The following is a 21,756-nucleotide window of genomic DNA, read 5'->3' as shown; positions in this document are numbered from 1 at the left end:
ACATAATCACAATATACATGTACACGTAAGTGAAACGTGTGTGGTAGACGCTGTCTCTTTGAAGGGACATTCCAGACGATTTATATAATTTAACGTTATGTAGTAAAGGAAATGATAGTACCTTGTATACATTTTAGAATTCACTGTGGTCCTTGAGCAGACAAACTAACTCTCTTAATGAAAAAAAAATGCGAAAGTGTATGTGAATTATCCAGAGGTCTCCCTTGAGAATAGATCATGCACCACAGCCACCATCGCACCCACTAGCATTAGGGAGCTTTAGATTTTTGGGACAAGGAAGTTTGAAGAAGAAAAAAAAAAGACCCCCCAGAAAAGAGTCTTCGTCGAAACGACGAACGTCCTGAGTAGAGAGAGACACGTATAAGTCCACTCTACTCTTCTAGATTCCTCACCTCGAAGATCTCGAAGCCGGCGATGTCCAGTACGCCGATGAAGACGTGCTTGGTAGCCTTGGTGGCCAGGGTCTTGTTGACACGGTTGACGAGCCACGAGAAGAGACGGTTGTAGATGGCCTTGCCGAGGGCACCCACGGAGTACTCGACCTGAGCAAGAGTTATGGTGACAAAGAAATTAAAGTGACGAGATTAAGGGATTTCAGCCCATTAGCATAAGACATTATAGATACGTAGATAGATAGATAAATAGATAGATAGATGTATAGATAGATAGATAGACAAACAGACAGACAAACAAACAGACAGACAGACAGACATATAGATAGATAGATAGATAGATAGATATAGACAGACAGACAGACAGATAGATATAGACAGATAGATACATACATACATACATGCATACATATACATACCTACACACACATAATATACATACAGATGGATAGATAGATTGACAGACGAACAGACAGAAAATATGAAAAAGAAAGACATACAGACAGACAGAGAGGGAGAGAACAGAAATAAAGAAAGAACGACACACAATTAGATACAACGGGAGACTCACTGAGGGTTTGAAAAAAACATAAAGTCTAATGAAAGAGCAAGAGAGAGACAGACTGATAGAGATCCAGAAAGAGAGAGTGAAAGAAAAGGGGAAAAAAAGAAAGGGAACCGTGAAATATTATTAGGGAATGCATGTGATGAAAGTGAATCTTTCCTGGCTCCGTGCAGATTGCAGTTTTGGAGCAACCGTCACTGGATGAGACGACTTTTAGCAACAGTCTAGTGTTCGTGACGTCATGCATTGGAAATGATGCAAAGAAAATATAAAGAGAAATCCACCTGAAAATACTGTAGTTTCACTGTTTATGAAAAATACACATCCCCTCGATTGGTTAGTGTAATGTTTTCTGAACGAGGCAGGTGAAGTGTTCTTTCATTATGCTAGAAAATTACAATAAACCGAATTTTCTTTATAATTGCTTTCCACACATGACGTCACGTAGTGGTAAAGTCTTCTCATCCAGCGATGGTTCACCAAAATATTACGAATTCACAACTTTTGAGCAGATTGTCCGATTTTCCTCAAACTTAGCTAATGCATCCTTCTAATGTTGCTGCGCTCCCTCAATTCACATATCAGGTTCCATTCTCCATATCTTTCCTTCTCCTTGAAAGACGAAAGGAACTACTTCCCCAAAGAATTTTCACCTCCGATTGTCCGTGTAGCGACGTACCTGTTTCTTGGTTCGGCCTTGTTGGACGTACTCGCTGCCGACCTTGATGCGAGGCTTCAACAGGTTCTTGACCAGTTCTTGGTTGTTCACAGCGAAGACAAAGGCGACCTTGTCAATGACTATTGCAGATAAAGAGATGATAACGAATCTTATGTCAGATATGAGGTCATGCTATATTAGAACTCATCATGTACCTCGTGTTACTAATACCGGCAAAACTTTGCGTCTGTGCAGGGCCGGCGCTACGTTTTTTAAAAGTGAGGGGGCCCAGTCTGTATTTCTGGTGGCACTTCCGGGTTTAATCAACTGTAATACCTTGGTATATGTTGTTCAATAATCAAAGCAATATTTTACTTATGAATGAATTGTGAGGTGTAAAACTATCCGTTTTAGAGTGAGAAAGGAAGAGAGAAAAATAGAGGCAGAGAAAGCGAGGATGGGTGCACTGACACGAACTGTTAGATAATGACTGCTGTCTGGATAAATTAATAGATATTGTTAATCTTGTTCTAGAAGAATGATTAATATCAATAAACATGTAAATTGAGAAATGGGTATGCTAATGTCAAGCGCTTTGTCGTTTCTTATTTTCTTCGAGGGAAAATATCCGTTGTTGTTTCACGTAATATCTTTAATTTCAATGAAAATGATGAATTTTAACTCCTTATAAGAACTATGTTTTAATGCATTTTACTATCATGAATGTTACAGTAATCAACCTGATAATCGTTACATTATTTCATTTTGCATCATTACAGCATAAATGATGATATCATGATTGACATCATTTTTACTATTATTATGATTATCATATTTCAATAATGATCGTCCTAATCATCATCATAATAATTTCATCAGTCTTTTACCGAAAATAAATGTTGCGTTTTTATACTAGTGATTATAACGATGTTGATATAATCTTCGGGCAAAAACATAAGCAGGTAGAAATAGTACTCACGCTCTGGTGTTTCGATTTCGGCCTGTTCCTCGCGGGGCCTCTGCTTCCACTCGACGTTACCGAAGTGGAGGATACCACCGCACATCTTGTAGAGACTCATCTTCTCTTCATCTTCGAAACCGAGAATTGTCAAGGCATCCTGCGGAGAAAGAGAGGACGGTACCAAAACGGGTCGATTAGCAATCGTGTGCTAAGTAAGAACCTTACTCTTCGTTGCCGTAAACGATGCAAGCATGCCAACCAAGCATGAAAATGATAATACAGCCACTTCTTGCACAACGTATAAATCAACCAGCGTTTCGTCGATTTCCTCTGGCGAAAATGTCACGCGTTCTAGTTTGATTCCACACGAACAGTTCACTGTGGTAATTTTTCTTTTATTTCTTTCTTTTTTCGTTAATTTTCACAGACAAATGATTTCCAGCAGGACTATGCAGATTAGGGACGAAAAAGGGCAAGGAAATAAGGTTCTTACATCAGTGAGCTTGAATTCCTCAACGTCATTAACGTTGTCAATCTCAGTTTCGCCCTGGCTGATGAAAGCGTACTTCTTGGGGTTCTTTTCAACCAAGAGAGCCTCTGTATAGGATAGACACAGAACCGAAGCCACATGAGTATATAGTTCAAACGTTTGTTTGATGGGTTAGGTCTCCGTCATTGTTATGGAGATGTACAATGCGTGGTGGAGGAACTGCGTGATAGTAATATTCTGCGGATATTCTTCGAACATCCGTAAAAGAAAAGAAACGATACAAAATGGAAAAGAGAAAATTAATGAAAATACTACAGTTAAAAGGCTACGTCTCGAGAACAGCGAAAATATAAGATACTCACTTTTATCATTATCCCCGATGATGACTGTAATTATGTAAAATGATAATCATTATAATTAACTATTAATTGTAACTAACTATTGATTGTAATAGTAATACTGTAATCAATCACTATTGTTCATTACTATGGCAACTAACCAGGTAATGACTTGTTTCTCATATATTAAGCAAGAGATCGGTTTTGTTTTTGTTTTAGGGTGTTTTATTCATGATTGCGTATATTATTATAACACAGTCATGTACTTGCCAGTTAAACTTAAATACAGTACAATAGAAGTTCAATATCAGTTTAAATGACAGTAAATGTAAATCGTGAGGTCAGGTCATTCTGGCCCACTTGATACTGCGAGCTGAAAGAAAGTTCAAAATGCGAAGGACAGGACGTACCAAGGACATCGGCTCTGTATCCAGAGACGATCTGGTAGAAGATGTGGTAGGATCGTTCACCGGGGGCTTGGCGGATTACACGAGATTTCTCGAGCAGGTCTTGAAAAGAGACAAACGAAAGGAGCCGAGCGTGAAACGATTGATGAGAACCACAATTGAAAAATGGCTATAGATGTTATTTGAGATTAGTAAGCTTACTGTCCTTTAAATGCTTTAAAGCGAGATGAAGACGATGAATCTAAATCATGATGGTGCACATTGTCGAATGCGGTGAGTTAGCTCAGTCGGTAGCACGTCTGCCTCACGATCCAAAGGACCCGGTTCGATCCCCGAGTCCCACTGAGCAATGTTACGTGTAATCATACCGTTCCCTTTAGTATCATAAGAGGCAAAACATTCTGTCCCTCCGAAAGGACATAAAACGGAGGTCCCGCGTATGAGAGAGTCACAACTCATGCACGAAAAAGATCCCATTTCATTTATTCATAGCAAAGACAGGATGTTTCACCTTTACATCCAACTGGACCCCATGCAAGACCATCTATGTAATAGTGCATAGCTGAATATGGGCTATCCAGCCATCTTCTCAGATGGAAAATGAACAAACAAACGAAGACCTTTGTCGGCAAGGTACAAGAGGCAGCCTATATTCGGAGGCATGAGATCCTCCCTCTCCCAAATTACGAGAAAGATGAGTTCTCGTTTGGATGTGCAGGTCTGCGATTTGCTTTTAAATCTCCTCATCTGGTTTGGAGTGTTGACTTTCAAATTCAGTAAGACTTTGAGGTATCATATCAAGCAGTGTGGATTGCTTTTATTATTTGTTATCATGTCATTTCAGATAATGGTCTCTACACACACTCTATGATTTGTAAACGAACTAAAACTAAAACAAAAAAATCCTGTCAATTCAATTGTTACTCTTGAGATGATCAAAAAGCTGAATTTTGGAAAAAGACAACTATTAAGTAGCTACTGGCAGCTGATCGCACAAAATATATCATACATTTTTGTATACACAAATAATGATATTAACATATGTTCACACAGAGTGCATGTGGATTTATATGCCTCAAAAGTATCAGTCTAGAAAGAGAGAAAGAGACAGGAAGGAAAGAAAGAAAGAAAGAAAAAAAAAGAGTGACAATTATAAGCTGGTGCATTTCTTCAGTTTTGTCATGACATCACAACTTGTCATCACAATTTTCGTTTAAGCAGGCACTATAGTCAAAGGGAGCCGCGGCGCTGAAAAAATAATGATTTCGTAGGTGGGTTTATGCCTTGATAAAGATATTCCAAGTTCATAGTTTCACTATGGTTAGTGGAGGGATTAAATCGTCAGCGTGAGACATCTCGGGGATAAGCTATCTTCTCGTACGTGATCTGAATCAACTTCGGTGCTTACATGTTTCAATGTCGGCTCCAGCAAGCTTGCCGCTAGTACCGAAATGGATGCGGATGAATTTACCCTGCAGAAGGCGTAAGAAAGCAAGCATGGTGAATGTCTAGAATTTACGATCGTTCATTTCAATACACATTATTTGGCAAAAATGTGGGCTCTGTACAAAAGTTTTGTCTTCAAATAAGTGTGCCATTTGATTAGAAAATGCTTAATCTGCGTTAATTGTTGTCTGTTAGTTGTGTGTCTAGCTGTACATATGATAGCTTAACACTCAGCAACCAATAAAACTATACACTTTAAAAAGGGACGAAGCCCTAGAGCATGTAAAGCATTTAAATTAAAGCAAGCGGATGTCCTCGGGTACTGCGTAGATCATTACGCTAAGATTCATTAATAATAATTATTCAGTAAACCGTCCGAGACTTCGCCAGTAATTCTCCATTATAAAAATTTTAAGTAGACCTTGCACCTACCTTCTAAGTCTATACCAACATTTGATTATATTTAGCTCAGTCGGGATTTTTTTTAAAGCGTAATACGACTGTATAGGATAGGTTTTACTATTGCCAATTTGACGTACATTCATTCTGTTGTATTTTGTGTGTGTGTGTGTGTGTGTGTGTGTGTAATGAGACAGTAGGATATGTTTTATCATTGCAACTGATTGACAAAATTGCCCTACGTCGACGTAATTAAGCACTGAATTGATCAGTGTTTAGTATTAGCCATGATAAAAAGTAGACATGATCTATAAAAAAAAACAACAACTCGACGGAAGAATTTCATGATTTGAATGTTTTTTTTATTTTCAATTTAAGGTACTCACGAATCGAGAGGAGTTGTCGTTCCTGACAGTCTTGGCATTACCGAAGGCTTCCAGGGGTGGGTTGGTCTGGATGACCTGGTCTTCCAGGTTTCCCTACACGTGATTGGTTGGAAGGAAATTTTCGTAACCCGTTTCATGCACATGCACATACGCAATTGGACGCGAGCGCGTCTAATGGCCATCATGATGCACATGTATTCATGGAGCCATGCATCTTTGCACGATGCAATATTTACTCTACTTTTAAATTTCAAATTACACCCCATGGTATGGTGTAAGAGCACCCCAGATAAAGGAGGTTGGAAAAGCTGTCAAAGGCCTCTCTTTTTATATATATATATAAAAGTAGAATCTGAACGACGTCTTGAACATAAAAAGTGTTTTGGCGAATTTCTCATCTGTGTTTTCAGTACCATAACTGCTTGAAATGCTATAAAATATCTGCTGGCGTAATTTTGAGGATTTGTTTGTTTCATTTTTTAAGACTATCCACGCATGTCTGGGGTGTTTCTTACATTTACATAACATAACAATGAAATCACATTATTGAACAGTATATTATAGTTACACGCATCCCAGGATTCTGTTTTGTTTTGTTTTTTCTTTGAAAGTACAAGCGCCACCAGAAGTACAATTGGCATAGACGTTACCGCTGGAAGAGTGACGGCCCGAGGTCGCCCAAAAGTATGCTTCAGCATGTTCCCATCCGGTTCGTCGGTGTGGCCGAGTCAACCTCCTCCCTCTTACAGTGGAGCGACACTGTCACTTGGCAGCGGATTTACCTGTTCTGCTTCTTATCCATAACTGATACTTTTACCCAATAATTTCGTCAATGCATTGTCATTGATTTGTTCTGGCAATTTAACTAACGGACCAGGTGCACGAAATCATTTGGACTGTTAGACCTTCCAGCGATAACCCGTTAGTCTTCCAAGAGCTCTAAGAAAACTATAATATTGTCAATTTCGAGATTGATTTCGAATTGAAGTAGTTTGATTTTTTTACGGACTCTCGGAATTGTTGTCGGGACCTGTCCGTAGTTCTTGTAAGGGGCCAAAACAAAATAAATGACAATGCACTTTACCTTTAACAACTGTGAAAAATATAACGGGCAACTTAGCATTCTCTCTTTTTTTTTTTACTATCAAGGCATGTATTCATCACGACAAATGATATATTTCCGATGAGTGATGGTGATATCTTCTTTCTACAGTAACAGAGGATAAATCAAAGCAAAGGTGTTGCATGGCGACGTGCACTTTTTTTTTCATTTTTCCAAGAATTACTAACTGTATCCGGGAGCCAATGGGGTTCACTTTTACGTCAAAGAAAAATGGCAATGAACAATCTCACATCCTTGATGGAATCAATAAATTGTGATCATTACTTCATTTTGCTTCGGCATATTGCGAACAAGTATACATCGAGAGGGCATAACGAATCAAATAACCCGTTGAAGAAGTCATTGATGTCAGTTCCAAATACGTGTGATGCGGTTTGCCTCAAACTTAACTCCTGCCTTTCCTCCCTTTGTTTGTGGTTGTGGGTTGGAGTTTATCCTTTTTTCCCCCCTTTTTTTTAATACACTCTGCCAGCCTTGTGTCCGTGTCTACATGAGCCAATAATAACGATTCGACGGCATACTGTAATCAGAGGGCATGACGGTAACGCCCTCTTTTGACCACCTCACATTCATTCTGACATTGAGTACTATCTCGTACGTATTCTTTTAGTAATCAACTACGTTTTGCAGCTCAACAGTAAAGTTAAGACCTTCTGTCAAAGCTGACTCTGCTGGGCATTAAAGGTCTCCACCATCAAGCGTTATGGCCGTGCCGAAGCCTAGAAATATATGTTCAGGACAAGAACACCTGTCCGAAATACATGAGTTTTCTTTGAATAAGAATATTTCTAAGGCAAATATCATAAACTCAAAGCTAACATCCTTCATAGTTATCATTTTTGTTGTTATTGAGTTGTTGTCCGAGAAAACAAGGGTAATTTTTAGGAGAAAAGAGAATCTCGGAACGGCGTTGTCTAATTTCTAGACACGGCACTATGATGTGAGGAAATGCCTAGAAGACCGCCATCTTTGTTAAATCATATAGAAAAATAAAAGATATGGTGAACAGGGGAAAACAACAAATTAGCATCCACAGACCCGGGTCTGGGCTGTGTACTTTTGGTCAGTCTTTGCCAAGTGATGACACGTTTTCTTCACTTTCTTTTCTTCAATCTCTCGATGGCTTGGGAGGCGGAATTCACTTCGCTTTATCAGAGCAATTGAAGAGCTATCCCTTACAACCTACGTCGAATATACTTTTCAGGGGCCATTTTATTCTCTTTCTTTTCTTTCTTTTTTTTTTCTTCTTCTTCTTCATCTAAGGTCATGATCACCGGCTGGGCGGAGTCGAACTTCCGTGCAGTTTTGCGCGTAATATTCGCATGAGTCTCGCGCAAAAATCAGAAGGAAATTCAATGCCCAGCGTTTTTCGTCTCGCTAAAGACGACGTGATCACGCACCACAAGGCCGGGGTTGTAGAAGGCTTCTGCAACGTGGTCAAATCAGCGTGAAAACTAAATATTTGTTGCAGCAGAACTTGCGCAAAACGCACTCGCACAAGGTTCTGAGAGACTGATTTACGCAGTTGCAGAATGTGCTCACCCTCCAATACATAGCAGACGTGGCGCCCCCTCGTGGCGAAGGAAGAGAGAACCGTGATTTGATACGCCGTTGACAGAGGAAATAATCTTATACCACAGTCTAAATATCATTTCACGTTTAAAACTGTCTGAAGTTAATGGATTTTGAACCGAATGACATTTCGTATAGGCCTACTTCGATTTAAATTTCTTTGGAAAAAAAAATGTATCAGACAGTCAAAAAGTTTGAAAACTAATCCGAAACACATCACTGTTAGCAATGAAGAATCCTAAACAAGGGTCACTATCATAATTTTGATTGATGTTTACTCAAAAGTTCGTCATCTACAAAACAGAAATAACAAGACAGAGACAATAAATCTTCAGTTTTCCATGTCAGTCGTGCATTTCAGAAGGAGGAATAGTTGATACTCAATATAATATCTCTGCCAACTGTCAAGGCATAAACAAACTGCGCGTAATCCCAACCTCGTCGCCACGAACCACTTTACTCAAAGAGTAAGTGAGAAGCACGCGAAGGGGTACAACAGAGGACTGTTCCTCCGCACGCTGGTTGCTCCACGCCGTATATGCGAGTGAGGGTGTAGCTTAAACAAAGAGATACCTTCTTCCCGCCCTCCTGGCTGTCCTGCTTTGCTCCCGTGGATACACTAGCAATGTTGGCAAAATACTGGATGACCTTTTTGGTGTTTTCTGTTTTCCCTGCACCCGACTCTCCACTGGTGGTGATGAAGTGGCGTGGACAGGTGGCGCAGGAGGTGATTGCGATGGGTGGCGGTGACGGGAGGGGAGAGGTTTTGGGTAGGGGGTGGGGGGGGGGGGGCAATTGAGGAGATTGCAGATGCCAGCGATGATAGAGAAAAGAGGAAGAACATGGTTAGATAATATCTTTGAATGAAAAGGAGTGAAATCAAGCAGCAAACAGCAAAGAAAATTTAAAAAAAATCGTACAAGTTAGCAAAATACCGGACAGCTACAGATATTTTTTGAGCGATTAGTAATGAAGCGTTAGTTGTTGGAGTTTGCTTTCTTTGAGCGGCTTGCATGAGGCTCAACCGATTATTCCCCAGAGTTCAATTATTTAAAATAAGATCCATGCCCCTAAAAATCGCTTTGAAATAATTCAAACTTCATTTTCTAGAAAAAATGCACTGCACGCGTACGTTCTCTGTGTGTTTTTCATGTTCAGAACTATTACTGTATCATTTTCTCATGCGAAGTCGTGTCATTCCTTACATGCTGCATCGTGCATTGTAACTATAACTTAAACGATTTACAAGACAGATCAGACGCACAATACATGAACTTTGTAAGACATTCAAATTAATCATCAAATAGTTGAAAGTTAGTTTTGAGTTCAATTTGCCCAGTTTAATTTCGAATCATTTAATGTCATTCGCATTCGATTATACGGATGCCATTGAAAGTTGAAAATATGCAAGACAGATAATTGAGCGATACTGTAAATACGAACTTTTGTAGGCATATGTAGGAAAAGTTGCTGCTATAAGCCATGCTCAAATGCTTGCTTTTGAAACGGGCAATGCGAGAAGGTAATTTTTGGAATGGAGGAAAGAGGAATCCTTACTCGAGCATGGTAGGGAGAGTCGCCCTAAATATAGCCTTATAAATTCAAGATATGATACGATGATAGCTGAACTCAATATGAAACTTATCAATTCAATTGGAGAATATTTAATAGCATATAGGTGACAGAAAGTACCTGTACATCAAATTTCGTGTCACTATTATGACATGTGTTTGTTACATTAAATATCATATTGCAATTTTATGGACGTTATTTTCATTTTTGGTGAATTTTGAAAAGAATGGGGTATTGTTTGAGCTCAGCTAAAATTTACAGTTTCGAGATTGATAACAGTTACAAATCAGTATAAACCTAAAGTACACAGACACTGACTACGGTACGATAATACATGAATACATAAACGGATACACTAAACGTACATGTACAAGAAGACGTTCAAGATTTTCGAAGGTTCCACGACATCCGAAATTTGGGATGAATTACTTTATCATCCAATTTTGAACATCTGAGACGGAATGGATTCTAATTGATGATATTGTGCTCCTTGTTGTAAACAAGGAGATAGTACGTATTGTATAAAAATGCGAGTGTGTAGTTATGGTTTTTTTTTTTTATTGTGAAGTGGAATCTCCGACAATCATGTTCCAACAACCTGCGATTTCTCTACCAAACGTACGATAGACAAAATAGCTTCTCGTGCAATTATGAAGTGTCGTCATTATGATAGCTGTAAGAAAAGATTAAGAAATCACCACTATTGTATGAGAGTGAAAAACAACAGAAGAGAAAACCGTTAGTAGATTTCACATCATGAAGACATAGATACATGAAATACAGCAAACATATTAAAGTCATCACAATTACACTCAAACAGAATAGTGGTCCTTTGCTCTTCCTACAAAGTATGATATTATGTAACTCTCAAAATAACATTTCTAAACACTTCGTTTTTGATCATTCTCATTCTTATTCTTATTCTCTGTAGCTAATTCTATGATTTTATCAATGTATAAAAGGAAACTCTCAGATAGCACTATTATCAACATATTGGTGCTTCATGATTATAAATATTCTGCAACAAACAGTTCCCTTAAACGAGATTGCTATTGTCTCAACGTTATGTCCCTCTGTCTACAGGCATTACTCACGTGATCAACATTGACTGATTCTCGTGGTCTAGATACAAGAAAAAAAAAAGAACACACAAACAAAATGGGAGAGAAATTAATATGATTTCCGGGTACATCAATGTGCCTAGTAACCATTACTGAAAAAAAAGAGAGATACATCTCATTATGCATGGATAAAAAACCTAATAGAGGAGCAAAATTTGAAGAAAAAAAAACTAGAAATGTCGCTAAGGCGACTGGTATGCCTCCGCCATAATGCATGATTCTCCTAATAGGTCTATAGTACATAATATTTATGGACAATGTGTGATTACATTTTCACAAAATTGGCAAAATATTAAAATGACAAGTTGGTCACAAATGTGTTGAATGTTCACCTTCCTTAACCTAGGTTTAATTGGATGAATAGGAGAGCATGTATTTGGGGATTTAAGGACTTTAACTTGACTTTGCCAATTCATAAGTTTATGCATTGAGTAATTTTCAAGGTATGGAGAAAAAAGTGCAATTTCTGTATTGAAAAGTACATTGTTACCATTTTCATCTGGCCTTTGACCCTAAAATTCATAGGATAATCAGTGTCAGGCAGAACATGCATGAATATGTAGAAAGTTTCAAGATAACTTGAGCCACTTCATAGATATGGAGGAAAAAGTTAGTTCACGACTTTCCCTTGATCTTTGACCTTTTGATCTTTGAGGCAAAAAAAAAGTTTCCAGAGAATCTCTAATAGGTTATACTTGCATACACCAAGTGTAAAAAAAAAATCCTGCTGGCATTGCATAAATATGAGGGATAAAATGTTGAAGTGTTGCCCTTGATCTTTGACCCCTGACCTTTGACCCCATGAACCCTAAATTCTCTAGATGATCACTGCCAGTCAGTACATGTATATACTATGTTCCATGAAGATACCTTGATTAATTTCCAAGTTACGGAGAAAAAAATAAAGTTTTAATATTTTTACTGGACCTTTAGACCTTTGACCTTTGTCCTCATGACTGCAAACTTTTACCAGAGAATCTTTTTGGTAATACATGTATAAACTAAGTTTCAAGAAAATATCTTCAGGCATTACATAGATATGGTGGAAATAGTGAAATTTTACATATTTGACCTTGACCTTTTGATCTTTGACCTTGAGCATGTGCACCCAAAAGTTGATAGGCACAACTTCATTCCCTAATACACATACATGCCAAGTTTCATTAGGATACCTCAAAAGGTTTTTGTAGTTACCCTGTCCACAAAATTCATTACGGACGGACGGAAGGACGGACGGACGGACGGACAACCCGAAAACATAATGCCTCCGGCACCACTTCGTGGCGGAGGCATAAAAACAGTTATGAAAAAAATGTACGGCCCTGTTTCATAAACAAATGCAATCAAACTTATGTCGAAAAATCAAATCGAATTCAGATATCAATCAATCAGAAATGAGTGTTCAGAGTTTATGTTTGATCTCAAATTTTATGCGGCAGGGTTTAGGGTACTGGGTTGTTTTGTCTTGTTTCCTATTTTGAGGATGGTAATGCGTCTTTTTGCCTTATGGCCACAGCGCACCAAAAACCATGATTGCAATGACATTGAGTTAATGTTTCAATTACGTGTATAGGTGTCAGTGGTATTTTACGTGCATATAATAACTTATAAACCAATAACTTAACCACATTAAAGTGCTCATCTCACAACTTATAAATATTGGTTTCTGATGCCTGTCTCTCATTATCATACAGCCAAAAGCAATGTTTTCAGATATTTTAGCAACACACTTAAGATAAGATGAGCGTCAAGTGATGGGTGGGAAGGGTTGTGGGGGAGAAAAAAAAGGGGGGGTGGTCGAGAACTCACTCTGCAACATGTCGTGGTAGGCGTTGTCGGCGATGGAGTAGACGTGGGGCGGCATCTCGCTGCGCCTCTTGCCCTTGTAGAGCATCACGACCTTGTCGGTGTAGATGGGGAGCCTACGGTATGGGTTGATGGCCACGCAGAAGAGTCCAGAGTAGGTCTGTATGCAATCGATGTAAAAAAAAAACAAAAAAACAGAGGAATTGATCGCGTTTGATCGAGTTTGATCGAGTTTCTATGGGAAATGGATGCTGATATCAGGGGCGGATCCAGGAATTCCGTAAAGAGGGGGCGCGTTTACAAAATTAAAGGGGGGCGCGCGCACTCCTCCCCCCATTTTTTTTCTTTTTATTTCTTTCGTTTCAAAAAAAAAATAAAGGGGGGCGTGCACCGGTTGCGGTCCTCCCTGGATCCGCCCCTGGATATTCATGACATGAAAAGAAGACATTTTTGTCGAAACCTTGCACAGTATAAGAAATGATAACATTCTCGTTCACAGCGGGGTCACTTAATGTGAATTGATATCCTGATAAAAGTAGTAGTGACAGCAACTGAAGTGGATGCAGAGATTAACATGTCTTGAAACATAAATTCACTTTTCGTTTCTTTGCAATGCGCGCAGTGATCTGAACGCATGCTTTACAATGTACGATTTTGTCATCGTAGAAGTCCCATTATAGCCTTCTTTTATGTACTCTCTGTATAAAAACCAGCTGTATAGCTACCTTAACATCTGAATATACGTCTATCTGTCAGTTCGAGGTTTGTCGTGTAATCACAGCAAAATGTATAATTGTACTTTCATACGGCTGTACTATGACATTTTAATGGAAATCGAATGTCATTTGATTCCATTAGCCTTTGTCTATGTTTCATGATATATTACAGACACAATATGAAAGGATCTCCCCCTGCTCGATATATCTTAGGGTGTACATTATTGTTACCCCTTGTCACAAGCACGACCAAAGGTTTTTTTAACCCCTCTCTTCTCATACACGCGTACCACTCAACACTCTCCTTGCATCCATACCAATTTTTTCCCCTTTTTGTTGGTTGGGTGTTCTTGTTGTTGTTGTTGTTTTTGTGTGAAGGTGTCTTCTGTTTTCATCTTGGCAGGTACCTCACATTTAGCTCAGATGAATCCGATTCAATTTAGTGTGAAATTCACAGAACTACATGATATGACGCTGGTCGTAATGTATGTATCACACATAGGCCTAACAGTGCAAGGCGAAAAGTGAAGTGCTTGAACTGTCTTTACATACTGAAAAGCTTATACGTTGTACATTGGTTGCGAGCTGAATGAAAAATTAATCAGTCCGTAAATTAGCTTTTCAATAGTTCACAAAGATTTGGCTTGAACAATGAGGGAGTCCTTATGTGACGAAAAAAAAAATCTCACAAACAGAATTGAAAACAAAAAACAATAGAAATAGCTCCTTTAGAGCATTCCTTTCTATATACGTACGTTAAACCTATTCTTTGAAATAGGATTTTACATGATTATGTAACGCTGAGAGATCGACTCATATAAAAACGAACGCTTGTAAGGATATTGCAAAGCGTGAAGTATCGCGATATTTTTCTTTCAACTTAGAATTCGTTCGTCATGCTAAAAGAAAATAATGTATACACAAGAGGCTAAAATTTTTCATAAATTACTTATGTTGTATGGCAAATTACACTTTCATTAATAGAATAGTTACGATGAAAAAAGAATAATTACTGAAGTTAATGATCCACAATAGTAATGGATATGTTACACGTTTACACTAATGCCCCGACTGTCTTTCCACGCCGCAATCTCTTATTCAAAGTATTGTCCATGCAATTAAGTAAAAATATCAAGCATTTTTTTAATTCGGTTGTTATGGATATTGCGTAGTTCTCATTTCTTCTCTCGCTTACGTCCTCCCTCTTTATCTTTCTTTCTTTCATAATATGAATATATTTGTTTAAGCTTTCGGCACTCTATATGGCTTAACTAGGTTTTATCTCTTTTCTTTTTCTTTCTCTATTTTTTTTTGTAATATAATACATGCCAGCCAGTCGTGATTACTCTATATTTGTCTTTTATTTGATATAATAGAGTCTGATTAATGAGGTGAACCGACCCAGCCCGTGTCTCCCACCCAACCCCTTAATGCCGGGCTCTCTGCCGCGATATCGGGTGCGTGAGGGTGGAATGACTGAGGTATGCTACGCACGCCATACGCCGCGATTCCTTTGCCCATATTTAGTCGCCTGCTCGGCTTCTTGGTAATATACAGTACGGGGCGCCGAGCCCATGGCCAATCCCTCCATCTCGGCCATCTCCGACTCACTGATATGTCATGTGGATTTCTGGCAAGGCGAGGGTGGCAGGCGGGGGCTGCCTTTTGAATGTGACGGCTCAAGTAAGGTGGAGAAATAATGCGGCAGCGCTAGGATGACTTGCGTGACATTTTGCGGGAGGGAAGAAGTTCAAAGACCGGCCATGACGGGGAATAAGGGTGGGGTGTGAAGGAGTGGAGGGGGAGGCATGACCGATGGCTGTCAATTCAAAAGAGCCAGGTATCTCACGTTACTCATTACAGGCATGTAGAAGACAAGACGAAACGAATCAGGAGTGTTTGATCATGAACAGCGTATTACGTTTGAGAGTTCACGGCGAATGAGATTGAAGGCAATTATCCTTGTACATGTAGGCAAGTAGTTTTAATTACATGTGTTTCTATAACGTCATCACACCCTGGCAAAAGCCATTTACCAGCTTGTTTTGACATTAGGTAAACCGTAAACCACAAGATCGAAATTTAAGTCGATCGTTACTTCTGTCCTTAAAGGGTCTTGAGAAATAAGCCCGTGTTCGCGAATATAGACGTCCAGCCCCAACCCGACCCCCACCCCCCCCCCACCCCACACACAAAGATGTCATGGAATAGGTGGCATCATGCCCTAGTTTTGATCACTGTTTGATCAATGTTACAATAGAATCTAAAGGGGCATCTACTCGTAAGCACTGCGTACGAAATTTCACATTATTTTGTAAGTATATAAAACTCTTTTCTTTTTACTCTTCAATTGAAACGTCCAGTGACGAGAAATACTGCCTTTTCAATGTCTTCGCCAGCTGTGGTTAAAAGTTACGACCGTGCATGCATTCGTTTTTCTCGACTATACACTCCATTTGCCAATGTGACCTTCGAAAGATCTTATTTTGGTTGATGGGTGGAATCCCCCGATTTCTCCTTCTTTCAGTTATCACACCTTTGGGCTAGTCATTGTGTCAACATGTTTGCTCTTTAATGACTCAGTCTCCACTCTCGAGGAGAATACACACAGATCAAAAGACGCTCAAAGCCTAATAACCCTCAATAAAAACACCCAGAGCAGACAATAACGACCACTTGGCATGTCAGAGTCGTGAAACGTCAAAAGTTTCGTTGTCTAGACGATTGATATAGGGTCTGGTGTACTGACAAATAAAGTTGAGATGACTTCTGAAAAGACGTTTTGTTTTGGGGTTTGCTTTTTGTCCAGTCATTGAAATGATGCTTTCATGTCTTCTTGCTGTGAAATTCAAGTTCAGTTATCTTGTTAAAGAAAACTTTATTTAAAGTTTCAAATATCAAAGTGGATGAGTGAAAAGTTACACGAGTTTTTTTTTTATTCCACTAACATGTATTTAAAAGAATGAATAATGTCTGTAATTACAAGTAGCAAAATTAATATTAATGTTGATATGTATTGCTTCTGATGACCTGCTTATCAGAACGATGAAAAAAGTTCATCAACCTTATTAGACCTGTACCTTTTAATATTCATGATAGATATCCTTAATTGCCCAGGTAGAAAAAATCTGAGCAGAGTCAAGCCTGCGAGCAAGTATAAAATTAACTTCAATTCTTATATTTTCACTGAATACATCAGGACAACATTAATCATTGAGTAACAGCGATATGCCCGGCGGGGCTTTGAGGCGACAATAAATCTCCATTGAGTATGTATCTAAAGATAACGACATGACTTGAGAACAGTCATCCACATGGGGTCCTCTCAAAATGGACTTGATTCGTGACTGTGACGGAATGTGATGCTTGGAGTGGAACAGGCATTTCAGGGGCAGGCGAGAAGAGAACATAGACTGAGCTTTACTATATAGCTACCAAGAATGTGTGCAGGAAAATTTCTTGTCCTCCCCCCCCCCCCCCCCCCCCCTCCTCCGCCACCATTTCTGATGAGACTTCAGCCGTATATTTTTATCCTATTTCTGCAATTTCCCCACTGTATAATACCCTTTTAAGTCCTATAAGAATCCCTTACTTGAATAGAACTTGACAATATTGGAGACACATCTCCTTTCAACTCTTTTGATTAAAGTGATAGAAAAGTATGCAATTCTGGAAAAACTTTTCCATCTCGCCTTGATATATTTTACCTGCGTTCAAGTGTTAATATTAAGTTTTTATTGGGTCAAACTGATTGATAATGATGATGCTGCATGCTGCTGCATGCTGCTGATGATATAAAAAATGATAATAATGATGATAATCACAATGATCACAATGGGAGATAGTAGGAGTAATAATGGTAACATTGATAACAACAAAGATGCAGATTTGATCTTTATCATGGGTTTTTAAATTGAAATGGCCTGTGCATTGGAATGGACAAGATAAGTTTCCCCCCATTTCTGTTGATTTCATTGTGTTTGTTTTTTATCGAAAAAATGTACGTAGTGTCCATGCTCGTGACAGCAAATGTTAATGAGAGAGAGAAAAAAAAAACCCTGGGTGCATTTATAAGAGTGAAAACGCGCCAACAGCGGAAGCTATACAGAGCGATTGTGTTATATTCCATTTACATAGATATGCATCATCTACACATACTCTGCACTAAATATACCCTCCCGTTTAACATGCAATGCGCATTCCTAACGTGCTTTTTGGCTTACGTTCTATTCTATAAGTGGACACGCATGCGCACATGTCTTTTCTTTGTTTGCGATTCATGTACTGGGAATGAATACGAGGACAAATTTATGTATCACTTATAAGTTGATATCCATTCTCTGTAAGCAAGGTAAGTAAGATAATGCTCTGAACATTTGTATTGATCTCAATCGTTGACTCGAAAGTTAATTGTTCTTTTGTTTTGATTTCTGTCCTAACAGCATGATCATAAAGCAATCACCAATGCGTTTCATATTCAATAGGAGATCTAAATAATAATGCAGAACTTCTATTGAAATATACGACATTATTCGCTGCCCTTGTAACTCCTTGTTGTTTCAAAGGATGATCGTTTTTCTCCTTTCTAGTTACTTTCAGAGCAAATTATGGTAAGAAACAAGTTAAGAATGTGATCTTCTCAGACTGTAGAAATTGCCACTGTCTCTCAATTGCGCCGTATATATATACGAAACGAATTAAGGAAGTTTTTGAGCAGCAGTTAATGCATGTGATATATCAGAAATGTTGTGTTACAGGTTTCCGGTCGTCCTGATAACAGTCATACTATTTTGGTTTTATGCATGCTCTTTGCCTTTACATGACTTGTTAGTAGAATGCGATTCGTTTAGCAAACAACGCCATTGGGTCTGTTGGTCAAACAACAGCTCGACAAACAATTTACTGGCAGATAACACTTTGAGCTCTGATTTCATGCCACACTATACTTAATGCGCCGGTAAACACTTACAGCTTGACGTGTTATTGTGTTCATTCCATAGATTGAAATAGTGATGTATTTTCTCATCATGCTTTTTTGGTGTGCAATGTGTGTGTGTGTGTGTGCGCGCGCAAGCTCGCGCATGTGTGTATGTGTTTAAAATGGAGAGTGACAACTAAAACATTTAGACTTTCAAAGAAATTCAAGTAAGAAATCCAATGTGTTCAAATATCCATTCCCCTCACACTATACTAAGGACCGTCATTTGAAAAGTTCAAATGTCACTCTATAGTCTAATCCCAAAACTTGTGTAACATCGTGTAATGTCAAGGATGTGTTGATTTTTCTTTACTTAATTTCAATACACCGACACTGTACAGTAAGTTTTGAAACTTCACTTCATACACTCCCACAGGAGAATCCACAAGAACAAGTAGGATTAAAGATGTTCGAGCAATGTGGGCTTTCGCATCTCATATGGAAACATAAACTTATTATACCGGAGATATAAAACTGTGATTTCATGCCACTGTATTAAATGACATCATAGACTCAATCTGCCATTCATATCTCATTTTCATTCATATCATCCAAATCATGTTAACATGATTTAACAGCTTTTGCTGATTGGGCATTTTTATCCGTGTTAAAATGAAATGAATGAAATGAAATGAAATCTGAATTAAAACAAGGCAAGTAGGGAGAAGAAAGGAAAAGGAAATCAGGAGGTACGAACTTTTTATACAATGTGGTATATACAAAATTTAATGTACTGCGTTATTCGCCTCACAAAAGGCAATGCAATCACAACTGCTTCTAGCTATCAAGACGCCGTTCTTGTTGTTGTTTTTTTTACTTGTACATGTGTATGTGTACTTTATCGGTATGTGCGCTTTTCTCTTTTCGCAAGGCTAAAAGGCAATCGTTTGCTAACATCCCTAAGCTGTTTTTTCATCCTTTTGTCCCTTTGTCGCCTTTATTCGACATTTATTGTAACCAACACGAACTTGTTGAATTGACAAAAGCTGTACAGCATCTAACCAAACAACGTGCGGTCTTCCCTGTTAGAACAGCGTGTCGCGGCTAAAACCCAATCAGTCGTGCATGTAGACATCCCTCCCTAATCCCATTCCGTTTCAGAGCGTGTCCGATGAAACTTTCAAAGACCTTTTTTTTTTCCTAAACAGTCTGTTGCTCTGAATTACACAAATGCAACACTTTAAAAACCTGCAGCCTAGACTAACACTAGTCTTCATGACCAACGATAGAACATTTCGTGTGTTAAAACGAGCGTTAAGTCCTAGTTTCATATAAATGTATTTTATGCAGATTTAAATATCAACAAAGTATAATATGGTCCTTTAAGATTTTTTATGATAGCTAACAAGGACGAATCTAGTCCAGACGTCATTTTATCTTAACATTCTCTTTTTTCTGTATAAGTTTGTTTCTCCTTTCTTGATTCGAAGCTTAAAATGCCTAGTTTCATAACATCTTTTAATCTTTAAATATCAACAATGTACATAGTCCTTTAATGCTTTTTAAGATAGCTAATCTACTTAATCTGAGACGTCATTTCTCAAAGCGCAGTCGGATTTATTTTCTGTTTTAAAATTATATTGTTGTTTCGAAGCTTAGTCTGCAAACGAGCTTTAAGTCCTAGTTTCACATAAAGGTATTTTATGCATATTTGAATACAAATAAAGTATATGGTCCCTTAAGATTTCTTAAAATAGGTAACAAGGGCGAATCTAGACCAGACGTCATTTCATGTTAATGTAGAGTCGGGATTTTTTTTTTTCTGTTTGAGTTTGTTTTCCCTTTGTTGATTCGAAGCTTAGAATACCTAGTTTCATAATATCTTTAATTTTTAGATATCAACAATGTATATTGTCCTTTAACACTTTTTAAAGATAGCTTATCTTCTTAATCTGAGACGTCATTCCTTTGTCATTTTTCTATTTTAAAATTCCCTTGTTGTTTTGAGGCTTAGCCTGCAAAGAACAAACGAACGTTCACAATACACCTTACTATGTATGCATAATCACAGTGGTGTAAGTATTGCATGTATATGTCTTATTGATGATGATAACATGATTTCCAGAAGACATACATACAATTATTACAATTATCATGAATCACATGTCATAACAATGGCAATGAGTGTATTCATTGAGCAATGAAATAAATCTGAATGATAATGATGACAGTGATGATAAAAATGGCAACAATAGTATTGATGAAGATGATAACAAATTATGATAACTTGTAAAGAAAATTATTGCGTACAGTAATTTAAATTTAAATCTTACCCTTTGTCTAAACCCTCATATCATTTTTAACTGAGTTTATGTGAAATGCAAGGCGGAAAGTAAAGTGCTATAACTTCTTAGAATGACAATATTAGCTACTAAGCGATGTCTATTATAGCACAATGTAGTTATATGTAACAGAGAATTCAACTCAGAATTTGCTTTTAAGTTCATAGAACTTTGCCCTTATAACGGGTACAGGACCTGCCTTACATGTACTGAAATGAACGGGCACCACTAATTCAACATAAATCTGTTTATGTCTCACTGTGTCAATGATTATGTTATCCTATGTATTCCCCATGTTGCCAGAACTGTAATGGTTATGTTTATTGCTTCATTATTTTGCACTTGATATCGAGTTTAGCACACCCATTTTGTGTGCATTCATTTTCTTAAGATTCGTCGCCATTCTTGTTAAATTTCATGTTTCTTTTATCTTTGTTCATTTGTATGCATGCATAACACGGACTTGCCAAAAACCAGCCTCACGGCTGAGTGCGAGTTTTAATCCGTGTTTAAATGTAATAAG

The 21,756-nt window shown here is 38.1% G+C and overlaps 1 protein-coding gene across 3 annotated transcripts in view; it reads right to left on the bottom strand.

Moving 5' to 3' along the window:
• Positions 1–21,756, bottom strand: part of LOC139727148 (myosin-16-like) — a 76,278-nt gene that overhangs the window by 44,726 nt on the left and 9,796 nt on the right. For all 3 annotated transcript variants that reach the window (XM_071638140.1, XM_071638129.1, XM_071638135.1), the window contains exons 4-13: positions 13,261–13,417; positions 11,425–11,452; positions 9,332–9,446; positions 6,064–6,156; positions 5,241–5,304; positions 3,836–3,934; positions 3,091–3,194; positions 2,616–2,754; positions 1,658–1,776; positions 414–563 (exon numbers count right to left, since the gene is read on the bottom strand). In XM_071638140.1, coding sequence (XP_071494241.1) covers positions 414–563; positions 1,658–1,776; positions 2,616–2,754; positions 3,091–3,194; positions 3,836–3,934; positions 5,241–5,304; positions 6,064–6,156; positions 9,332–9,446; positions 11,425–11,452; positions 13,261–13,417 — 1,068 coding nt within the window. The remainder of the gene's footprint in view (positions 1–413; positions 564–1,657; positions 1,777–2,615; positions 2,755–3,090; positions 3,195–3,835; positions 3,935–5,240; positions 5,305–6,063; positions 6,157–9,331; positions 9,447–11,424; positions 11,453–13,260; positions 13,418–21,756) is intronic.

The sequence above is a fragment of the Diadema antillarum genome, unplaced genomic scaffold (genome assembly GCF_040938485.1).
Source record: "Diadema antillarum isolate AM-2024a unplaced genomic scaffold, OU_Dant_1.0 scf00000017, whole genome shotgun sequence".
NCBI classification, from domain to species: domain Eukaryota; kingdom Metazoa; phylum Echinodermata; class Echinoidea; order Diadematoida; family Diadematidae; genus Diadema; species Diadema antillarum.
The sequence above is the reverse complement of the archived record's forward strand: the minus strand, read 5'-3'. Positions and strand labels throughout refer to the sequence as shown.